The 11,700-nt window shown below is 36.6% G+C and overlaps 1 protein-coding gene across 1 annotated transcript; it reads right to left on the reverse strand.

The window, feature by feature from the left end:
• Positions 1-4,565: 4,565 nt before the first annotated feature.
• On the reverse strand, positions 4,566-6,405 carry LOC142544206 (uncharacterized protein At5g39865-like). The gene is made up of 2 exons (XM_075651267.1): positions 6,375-6,405; positions 4,566-4,879 (listed from the first exon to the last, which is right to left on the reverse strand). The coding sequence occupies exons 1-2, from the start codon at positions 6,403-6,405 to the stop codon at positions 4,566-4,568; spliced, it is 345 nt and encodes a 114-aa protein (XP_075507382.1).
• Between the last annotated feature and the right edge of the window lie 5,295 nt (positions 6,406-11,700).

The raw sequence follows: 11,700 nt of genomic DNA on the forward strand, positions 1-11,700 counted from the left end.
AAGATCAACTAACTCCCATGTGTGGTTGTACATTATGGAATCTATTTCACTTTTGATTGCTTCTTTCCAGAAAGGAGCTTCTAGATTTGATAGAGCCTCTTGAATAGTTCTTGGTTCATAATCTAACAAGTATTTTAGAAAATCGGGACCAAATGACTTTTCAACCCTTGCTCTCTTACTGCGCCTTATATCTTCATTGCCTTGAACGGGTGCAATCGAAGTTTCATAAGGTCTTTTGTTTAGACGGGATTCTTTCCTTTCTTTACAAGGAAACATATTTTCAAAGAATATGGCGTTCCTTGATTCAATTATCGTTCTCTCATTGATATCAGGAACTTCATATTTGTGCACTAAGAAGCGATATGCACTACTATTAGTTGCATATCCAATGAAGATGCAGTCGATTTTTTTAGGCCCAATCTTAACTTGTTTTGGCTTTGGTATTTCTACTTTAGCCAAACACCCCCACACTTTGAGGTATTTGTAAGATGGTTTACGCTTTTTCCATTTCTCATATGGAGTCTCATTGTTTCCTTTGAGTGGTATTTTATTGAGAATGTAGTTCGCTGAGAGAATCGCTTCCTCCCACAAGTTTTGGGGTAAGCCTGAGTTTATCAACAACGCATTCATCATATCCTTAAGAGTACGATTCTTGCGTTCTGCTACTCCGTTTGATTGAGGTGAGTATGGAGCTGTAGTTTGATGAATTATGCCAGAGATTGTACAAAATTCTTCAAACGGAGCAACATACTCTCCACCTCGATCACTTCTTATCATTTTGATCTTTGAACTGAGTTGATTCTCTACTTCATTCTTATAAGCTTTGAATGTTTCTATTGCTTCATCTTTGCTTTTCAATAAATAGACATAGCAAAACCTTGTGCAATCATCAATGAATGTTATGAAATACTTTTTCCCACCTCGAGTTTGTACATATTTTAAATCACATATATCAGTATGGATTAACTCAAGCGGCGTAGTACTTCTCGTTACCGAATGGAAAGGGACCTTTGCCATTTTTGCTTCAACACAGATCTCACACTTGTGTTGTGGGTCCTTTTTAAATGTGGGTATTGCATTTTGGTTTGCAAGTCTTTGTAACGTGTTAAAGTTAACATGTCCCAATCTTTCATGCCATAAATTTGAACTTTCAATCAAGTACGCAGAATTTATAGCTTTATTCTTCGCCTCTTGGCGGATAACATTCATTACATTCATCTTAAAGAGACCATTATCTTGGTACCCTTTGCCTATAAAAACACCACTCTTGGTTAATACAAATTTGTCTGATTCGAACACAAGCCTAAAACCGGCCTTACTCAACAAAGAACCAGAAACCAAGTTCTTCCGAATGTCCGGCACATGCAGTACATTCTTGAGCGTTACTTCTTTGCCTGAAGTCATCTTCAGAACTACTTCTCCAACTCCTACGACATCAGACGTTGTAGACTTTCCCATAAATAGTTTCCTTTCACTGTTGGGAGAGTAGGATGAGAACATCTCCTTCTCGGAACAAATGTGGCTAGTAGATCCGGTGTCTATCCACCACTCTCTAGGATTGTCCACCAAGTTGGCTTCAAATACAACAGCAGATAAATCAAGTTGCAAAATATCAACTGGTACATACCGTTCTTCGACGACATTCGCTTGCCTTTGTTTCTGATTTTTATTGTCTCTCTTTGGAAGACGAAAATCTTTGGCCATGTGGTTCGGTTTGCCACAATTGAAGCAATCCCCTTTGAATTTCTTGGCTTTTCCTTGTTTCTTGTCATTGTTCGATCGCTTTATCTTGTGACTCGTACTTGATTCCGCTAGATTTGCTTTAGCCTCAGTTTCCATTGCCCTTTTATATGTCTTGGCCTCACAGTTTCGGTTGTCTTCCTCGATTCTAAGTCTCACGATTAGATCTTCGAGTTTCATCTCCTTGCGCTTGTGCTTGAGATAGTTTTTGAAGTCCTTCCACATAGGCGGTAACTTTTCGATGAGTGCTGCTACTTGGAAGGGCTCATTCAATAACATTCCCTCAGAAAGCAAGTCATGGAGAATGATCTGAAATTCCTGCACTTGGCTAATAATAGTTTTGGAGTCGGTCATTTTGAAGTCTAGGAATTTACCAACAACGAACTTCTTGATGCCCGCATCCTCCGTCTTGTATTTTTTCTCTAAGGAGTCCCACAGTTCCTTTGCAGTTTTAACCGAACAATAGACACTGTAAAGTGTGTCATCAAGTCCATTTAATATGTAATTCCTGCATAAGAAATCGCTGTGATTCAATGCATCCACAGCATTTCTCCTTTGGGTATCGGTGTCGCCTTCAGTAACGACAGGAGGTTCATCAGTCAGGAATTTAGATAGACTGAGAGTGGTGAGATAAAACAACATCTTCTGTTGCCAATGTTTGAAGTCGGCACCGGTGAATTTCGATGGCTTTTCACCATGAGCGGGAGTAGTAGCCAGGGGAGTGAATGATGTGCTTGACATTTTCAGAATTCAGAGATCGTAGACACGAAATATCGTCTTGCGATTGTCGTTTGTACATGGTGGTGTCCTTCTCGAAATTCTGGAACAAAGTAACAGCAACGATTCTTTCAGTCGAGGCAAGGATAAATCCTTTGTCCGCAAGACGATATTGTCCGTATACAAGTGCTTCACGTTAACGGCAATCGTCTCTAAGATACAACGACTCGTATCAAGAGGAGAATCACAACAAACTCTCGATTTCGTCGAACAAAGAAATGCAAGATCTTTCAAGTGAGTATGAACGAAAATCTGCAGCAAGATAGAGAAGGAATTTGATGCAACAAAAGTGTCCAAATGAATGCAAGTAAGGGATATTTATAGAGCATCAAAGATTATCTCGAATGGGCACAACCTTTCGTACAAAGGTGCAATCTTTGGGTGAATAGACATGTTGTTTCGGTGAAGGAACGCCTTGTTCTTCTTCCGCACAGCAAGGCGCGTGCACCCGCGTGAGAACTGGCGCGGCCGCGAGCCCTGTTCTGTCTGCGCACACTGAAAACCAGTGTAGCGCGCGCGGCTGCGCGACATCATTCGCGGGCGCGCGCTGCCTTCTGTTCGCGTGCAATGGAATGCGCGCATCCGCGCAAGAACACGCGCAAGGGCGCACCAGCTTCTGTTTGGACACCGACAAAATTTATTCCTTCAAATAATTTTGGTCCAAAAAGATTAATATTGGTCAAAGACCACATCACACCACACCGCGCAGATCCAGGCCAGCAGGCGCTCGTGTGTGTTTAATTCACCGAGACCTAGCCTAGTAGCATCTCCCCCCTTCTAAAAGCTTTGGTACCCCTTGGGGCCCAAGCCCTTAGTCCACACTAGAACTAATAAGGAGGAATACCTTTCTCTAAGCTTCCAATGTGGGACAACCACATTTTCATTTTATTCACATTTTCTCTAACAGATATAGAACGATTTGACATTCAAACTTCCATAAAAAAATTGTGTCTCTTTATTTATCGCATTTACTTATTATTACTGTTTTGATAAGAATTGTTAAAACATTCTACATGTTCTATCAAAATACCAAAATATTTCACACAAAATATTTGATAAAATGTTCCAAACAAATTATTTTTATTATTTCAACTTGCATTCTTTTCAAACGATTTTCAAAATATTTAATAGGATTTTAGAGAGTTATGTTGAGTGTTTTACACTTGATTTATATTCAAACTCAATATAATCTATCGGTACTCGGTTTATTGATGAACATTTAAAAAACAAGATTTTGTAAATCTTTTTAATCGCAAAATTGTTTAAAGAGTTTATTCACCTTCTTTTAAACTCTATCTTCGATCCTAACAAACATAAATATATATATAAACCGATAATTATATAATCAAATATAATATATTATTTATAATAAATGATATTTTAATGTATCGCTATATTAAACCACTTTAGAGGTACAAATGAGTCAAGCTACTCGTGAATAATTACTCTTCCTAAACTCCCCTTAAACCACTTTAGAGGTACAAACGAGTCAAGCTACTCGTGAGTCGTGAATACCTAGTGAGCGGTTCAGTCAAAACTCGAGTCGAACTCGATTTGACAGAGCTTGAGTCGAGTTCAAGTAGCTTGAATTTTTAATCGAGTCGAACTCGATTATACACATTCATTATTAATTTAGAATTAAAATAGAGTTTAAATCGAGCTCGAGCTTGAAAATTGATACTCATTCAAGTTGAGCTCGAGTATGCTAAATTTTTTTAGAGTCAAACTCGAGTATTATATTGCACCCCTTAACCACTCCATATAGAAAACTTCTCTACTAAATTGAACAAATGTTCCTGTTATTTTTTTAAATATCATTTGATCAACTTAGAAAAATAATATTATAAAAATATTGTGAAAACGTTGTCATTTGATTTATATGATTAACACAAGAGTCTTCCACTCATAACAATGATATTTCGTTAAACTTGCTCAAACTCCAATAACACACATTTAAAATGAATAGATCAAACTAGAGTCTACACAAAAGGATACACAAGAAATAGCCTAGAGAACAAGAACACCAAGTATTTAATGTCAATTGTCATTCATGAGCTATAGAACTCAAGGGCAAGATTGGAGCATCGAATCAAACCATTTTCGTTGCATTCCAGGCACCTCCTCAATTCCCCTTCTTCTTCGTCGTAAACCTTCCGGCTACCGTAACAATTCGGGCATGGAACGAACCTCATATCCCCACAAATCTTGTACACGAATCCCGAATCCATAGCCAAAAATCCTTCTAAAATCTTTGCCAACTCCACTGAGTCATTAAGTTGTTTAATCTCCTCCACACTACCAATGTACTTCCCGTTGACAAAAAAGTGTGGCAAGCTCACTACTCCCTTCCCTCCTAATGCATCTGCAACAGATTCCGGTATGACCGATCTATCGAAATGTCTCTCTCGTCCACACACACTAGGTAACCCCTCAAGATCACTCGGCAAAACACAAGAAAATGTTTAATCTATTACTTAAAAATATGCAAGATTTATAATGACAGAAGAACATACAAAAAGACTTAGCCAACTAAAAGAGATTTGCAAAAGTCTTCCAAAAATGAATGTTTCTCAAGCTGAAGATGATATGATATTATATATAGATGCTAGTGATCATTGGTGGGCAGCAATTCTTACAAAGCACACACCAGGTAGAGAACAACCATGTTGATATTACAATGGACTATTCTATGATGCAGATGTCATACGATAACATATCAATGCAAATGAATTTTATGCACTAAAAAAATTCTGAAAATGGGCATTATTTTTACTTGCAAAGATATTCACCTTAAAGGTTGATAATACATAGGTAAAAAAAATTCTTGAAAAATAGAATAAATATAAACCCGAGAAGTCTAGATTATTAAGATGACAAGATTTGTTTCAAAATTATATTTTTGATATTGTTATTATTAAATTTCATGAAAATATTCTTTCAGATTTCTTAACAAGAGATGAACAACGTTAATGTCGATACATATGCAGAGGCATTTGAGGTAACACCTTGAAATGTTTCAAACTGAGTTCAATAAGTTTGCCCTAAATGCAAAAATTGCGGGTAGACAATAATTTGATAAGAGAACTGTCTCTGATTGAATAACAGATTGTTTACAAACTTATACTCAAATATGGTTTGAATTTCAAAAGTCGATCCTCCAGGCTATTGAGAAGCCAATGATTTCCCAAATAGAGATTTTCAAGTACATGACTCTATACATGGAGCAAGGGATTTAAGTAACCTTAGCACAAGTGCTAAGTCGGTATAATCTTTAGATGAGTAGGTCCAAACAAAAACTGAAGCTCTGGATCTTTATCTCGAGCCTTCAAGTCAACCCTTCACCTCAAAGATTAAAGAGAGAAAGATCAACCTAATACCTCAAACTGACAAGGGAAAATCTAAGGTTGGTACTAACGACCTTATAATTTTTCAATTTCAGGTATATCAACTGAAGTTGGATAAATTGAAAACAAGATAAGCATAAACTCAACCACAATCCTAGTAGTTGTAGCAGGAAAGTATCCTAGGATGAAACCAAATTTCTATCCTAAAGAGGTAAAAACATGGTATGAATTTGGAGCTTTTGCCTCAGTTTATACTACATTACCCAGCTTGCCAGAAATTTCAGCACTACCAAAATGGATCCAGGAAGCTGTTCATGAAACTTGGACAAATGATGATTATTTGTACAAATAATGATTATTTGTCAAGATGAGATATTCTGGAGTTTTACTTTTTAGCTCAATACCAGAACTAACAGAGAAAGACTTATATGAATCCTATCACTTCATCAATTTGAGAATTACCAGACGTGAACATTCAAAAGTTCATCAAAGATCCTCCACAGAATGAAACACCTCTTGTTTCATCATTCACTGAAGACGACATCTCCAATAGACGAGCATGAGGATTATGGGTACATCTCATAGAGATGGATAAAGTCAAGTTTGCAATTAAGTTTTATCAAAATTTTATAAATGGATATTTGCTGTTATATACCATGAGATGAAAAATTACAAAATTTGCAGAAGAAATATTTGAAAAGAAAATAAATTTTATGTGGAAAGAGCCAGAATTCTGGAAAGATTTTCGGCCCAGACCTGACCGAAAACATAATGCAGAGACAAGTACAAGTGGTGAAGGTTCACACAAGTCACGTGTAACGTCCGAAAAACCAAACCTACATAAATCACATGCATGCAAATTATTTTTAATTGCCTAATTGTTTTATTTAATTGATTTTAAATGTTTACATGATATTTACTAAATGTTTAAAGGCATGATTGGATGATTAAATGATAATATGACATTATTTCATGAAATTGAAGGATTTTACCCGAATATTCGATAATAGGCAGGGAAAAAGAGACCGGAGACGACCAAGACAAAAATATTTATTTTTCTTTAAATATTTTCAAGGCTTCCTAATATGATTAAAAATGATTAATTTTTCTTAAAAATATTAGAGTTCAAATTATTTTACGAGTCGAGCTCCATTTTTTCCCGGGAAGCCGGTTTTGGGCAAATGGAGAGTTTTTAAAGGATAAAAAATATTATTTTTGGGAAACTATTTTTATAAACTTTTATGTTTTAATTAAATAAAAGTTATTGGGCCAAATTTAATTATTTAAATTAGCCCAGTTACTCCTAAACATTAAGGTCCAAAACCAAAGCCCATTAACATGTTGATTAAATTATATAAGAGGCTTTCCAAACACCATAATTAATCACCTATCAGCAGAAAAACACACACCACACACACACACAGAGAAGATTTTCGAAAATATCGAGGAAAGAAAGGCTAGAGTTCTTCGTTGTCCGATCGTCCAACTTCGCACCCTGGCCAACGATCGTTTATTTGAGCGTTATAAACGCAAAGGTACGTTTTATAAACTCTCTTAAACATCATACAAATCATAATATGCATGATTTAATTTTTTATGCATAAAAAAATAGGTGTTTGAATATTTTACGGTAGAACGTTTATTTTCAAAAATATGATAATTTTAAGCTCGTTTTGAAAATCGTTATGAACCCAACGGATACGCTGCCAACTAAGGATGATTTTCGAACAAAGCATGATAAAATTTAAAGGGAAAACAAGTTGGAAACCAAACGTATAGCATAGGAGAGGAACCAAGGTTTTTCTAGGTGCAACTTTCATGTTGGCTTGATCCTATGGCTCGATTGTTTGAATGGGGACTCGCGACTTGGCTAGGGCTTGGGTTGGGGCCTGTGTTGGGTGTGGGTCAGGGTTAGGAAGAGTCCTATCATGGCTAGGACTCGTTGATTGCAGCCTAGGAGGAGTCCCTTAGAGCAAGGACTCATCGCGCGGATGGGAGGGCACCAGCAGCCATGGGGGGCTCGCTGCTAGGGCTGGGTGGCTCGTGGTTGGTCCTATATGGTCTAGGAAGTTGGTCAAGGGCAAGGGGTGGCGCGGCTGGGTTCACAACTGGCTCGACCGCAGCGTGATAAGCACAAGGTGCGCGCGGCTGCTGTTCTTGGAGCAAGTGGCTCGCGGCGCTGGTTCAGGGCGTGGGTTGGGTTAGGCTAGGTCTGGGCGTGGTCCAGGGATGGTTAGGGTCAGGTGGGCTCGCTGGTGGCTCGGGTGGGGAAGTCCTAGTTGGCTAGGAGTCCTAGGATTCAAGGAAGCTTGCACGCAGAACTCGTGGCTCGATCGTGAGGGAAAACGCACCAGGGCTCAACCACGTTGGGTCTCGGACCTGTGCAGGCAGCGTGCAAGTACTAAGAAGAGTCCTAGCATGGCTAGGGCTCGAACCAAGGCAGCAAAAGGAGAGTCCACACAAGAAAGGACTCTACCGATGCATATGAGGATAGTCGTGGCTAGGGTGGCTTGCTGCTGGCTTGGGGATGGCGGGGCTGGTCAAGGGAGGTCTAGGCTCGATGTAGTTCTTGATGGCTCGGGGTAGTTTGGGTATAAGGGCTGTGGGACGTGGGAATTTTGTCGAACAAGGGTCCTATTTGGACTAGGTAAGACGCGCGCAGCCTTGATTCTGTGTGCAGGGCTCTTGGCGTTGGTTCGAGGGATTGGTCTAGTCTGGACGAGGCTGAGCATGGTCTAGGTATGGTTAAGGACAGTTCTGGTCGAGGGCTAAGGTGTTGGTAGAGTCCTAGGCTAATTAGGAGTCCTAGTGCAACTAGGATGCACACATACACACATGCATGCAATCGGGTGTAGGGGCAGAAGGGTTTCGAGCAGGCCAGGGCTGGTTATTTAGGCTAGGGCTGGTTAATAGGGTGCCTAGGTGGGTTGGCTCGGGTTTGGCTCGAGGTGGCTCGACTATGGCTTGAGTAAATAAGGCGATGGATCGGTGTGTTCGAGTGAGGGTCAATTTCGAGATTAATAAGAATAAAATTGGAACCCGTGGTTCGTGGCTCACAAGGTTAGTTTAGGTAATAAAAATGTTATATTTAAAATTTGGGATCAAAATATTAAGTTTTGAATTCATTCGGTAATTAAACGCCTCATGAATCGTTAATTAAAGAATTAATTGAAAAGTCTCGAATTAAGCCGAATAAAATTATGAAAATTATATTTCATTAAAAGCAAGAAAAAGTAAAAATAGAGAATTTTTACAATTTACACTTGAAAAATACGTAAAAGCTTGACATCATCCCGAATGATCATAATGCATGTTAAATGATATTTTAATATTTAAAATGATGATTTTAATGAAAATATGATATTTTATGATTTATGGTAAAGCTGTGCAGTTTTTACTGTTTACAATGTTATTTTTGGAAAGCTATGATATTTTATGATTTTAAAAAGAAAAAGAAAAATATTTTAAGTGATGTGAATTGACTGTAACAAATGATATATGATTTTGTGGGGATTTCGTGAGGGAAAATGCCTCAGAGGGAGCCCATTTTTAGGAAAAGGCCCTAGAGGGAGCCTGTCTATGGGAGAAGGCCCTCGAGGGAGCCCGATGATCGTATTTCCACGGTGGAGCCTAGTGCCCACCTCCATTGACCATGTGGAGCTGAAGACTGATCAGTCGACCAAATGATATAAGCTAGTCACTTTCAAGGATCAAACTTCACCCAAAATGATATATGATTGAAAGCTTTACAATGAAAATGATTTTACGATTTTTATGATATATGATCTATGCTTAAAGTTTTTTTAAAATGATTTATTTATACTTAAATGATTTTAAATGATTTTAAATGGTTTATTTATGCTCAAAAGCTATTTTAAATAAAAGTATAATTTTTAAATGCTTGTGATAGTATATGTATTATTTGCTACTCATGTTTAGAACGTGCTGAGTCATTAGACTCACTAGGTTTGTATGATGCAAGATATGATGATATTACGAGAGGCGCTGACAATTGAGTGGATCGAGTGTTGCATTACACTCCCGAAAGACCTTTATGTTTCCGCAGTAGCTTGATAGATAAAATATTTAAAGGATTATTGTTAATGATTTGATTAGAGATTTTTATGCTTTAATTGTATGTTAGTTGATCTTTTTAAAGGTCGACGTATGATTTTTGGTTAGTTAATGATTTAGGGATATTTTTATACACTTGAGATTTTAAATTAAATGTTAAATTATTATGATTTACGAAAATGTTAAGTTATTTTATTAGTAATTTTCGAGTTTATGATTTATTAGTTAAAAAAAAAGTCGAGGTCGTTTCATCACGTTTTCCCCAGAGACCTTACAAAAGCAAAAGATTCTCTGACAAATGTATAGAAGACGTGAGATCCAACCACTTCATTAGTGGTGGATTGACCACTCAACCACCACAACATGACAGAGCACTAACTAGCAGTACACTAATTAAAAGATGTTGTGGGCCACAACTGGCAGTGCAATTCACAACTTTGAAGTCCGGATTTGAAATTCACCAAGACTTCTATATATATCAAGTCAGAAGGAAGATGAAGACATCATTCAACTTCTTCATTTTTCTTTCAAAATAAAATTTGTAATATTTTTAATTTATACTTGTTGTAATTCCAGCTATGATAAATAGCTAAACAAATTTCTCATCTTCTAGAGGAAGTTATTATGATATAATATATTGTATGTTTGAATAAAAGAAATAAGACTTACTACACCTCTCATGTTTTATTTTAAAAATTAATCTTCTTTACTATACACCCTGATTATGAAACGAAATATAATTGTGCTAAGTGTTGTTAAAAGAATCTACATCAACAACTATCTGTTATGACTGCGTGATTAGGCTGTGAGGAACAGTCTGTATAACACAGTGGATATAACTCGAGGACACACCGATCAAAAGATGTAAAATATTTAGTTTATAATTATATAGTTCATCGTGATTTCGTATAATGGTACATAGATTGGAAATATTGTGCAGCTGAATGTCTTTAGACTATATGTCTTTAAGAACATACTCGATAAATATAACAATGTCACATACCAAATTCAAGAAGCGAAAGGATAAATTTGAAAAGATTCAAGTAACTAGGAGCTCAATTTTTTTTAACAGATTTAGTATAAATTGAAATTTGAGGATAAAGAATTATTGTCAACTTACCCTTTAAAAAATTGAATGAATCGAGGTATCACAATATAATGGTGTAGACATATCAGCCAATTATTACCAAGATGTCACCTTTCATTTAAAATAAATGATGTTTAGTGAAGAATTTAGACAACATTTTCTTGTTTATTTCAATTGTAATTTACACAAAAAATATTTGTGAGACCTTTTCCCGGTTTAATTTTGTGTTATGTCAAAAATATGATCGGATCGATCCGTCTTACTAGAGATCTACTCATTCATTTAATATTTTTCTCTATTTGAATTTGTTATTTAAAATATTAATATGTTAAATTATATTTTTATTGTTTCTATTATTCTATATGTAACGTCCGAAAAATCAACCTACGTAAACCACATGTATGCAAATTATCTGAATTGCATAATTGTTTTATTGATTTTAAATGCTTGCATAAAACACATTATATGATTAAAGATAAGACTGCATGATTAAATGAGTATATGACACTGATTTCATGAAATTGAAGGATTTTACCCGAATATTCGATAATAGGATGGGGAAGGATTTCATAGAATTATTTTACGAGTCGGGCTCGATTTTATCCGTGATGCCGATTTTGGGCAGACGATGAGTTTTTAAAAGTTCAAAAATATTATTTTTGGAAACTAAATATTATA

The sequence above is a fragment of the Primulina tabacum genome, chromosome 5, assembly GCF_025594145.1.
Source record: "Primulina tabacum isolate GXHZ01 chromosome 5, ASM2559414v2, whole genome shotgun sequence".
Taxonomy (NCBI): Eukaryota; Viridiplantae; Streptophyta; class Magnoliopsida; order Lamiales; family Gesneriaceae; genus Primulina; species Primulina tabacum.

Coding starts and splice junctions, on each gene's coding strand:
- LOC142544206 (XM_075651267.1), bottom strand. CDS start 6,405: ATGTCGTCTTCAGTGAATGATGAAACAAGAG. Junction 4,880..6,374: donor AGTGAATGATGAAACAAGAG/GTGTTTCATTCT, acceptor AATCTGTTGCAG/ATGCATTAGGAGGGAAGGGA.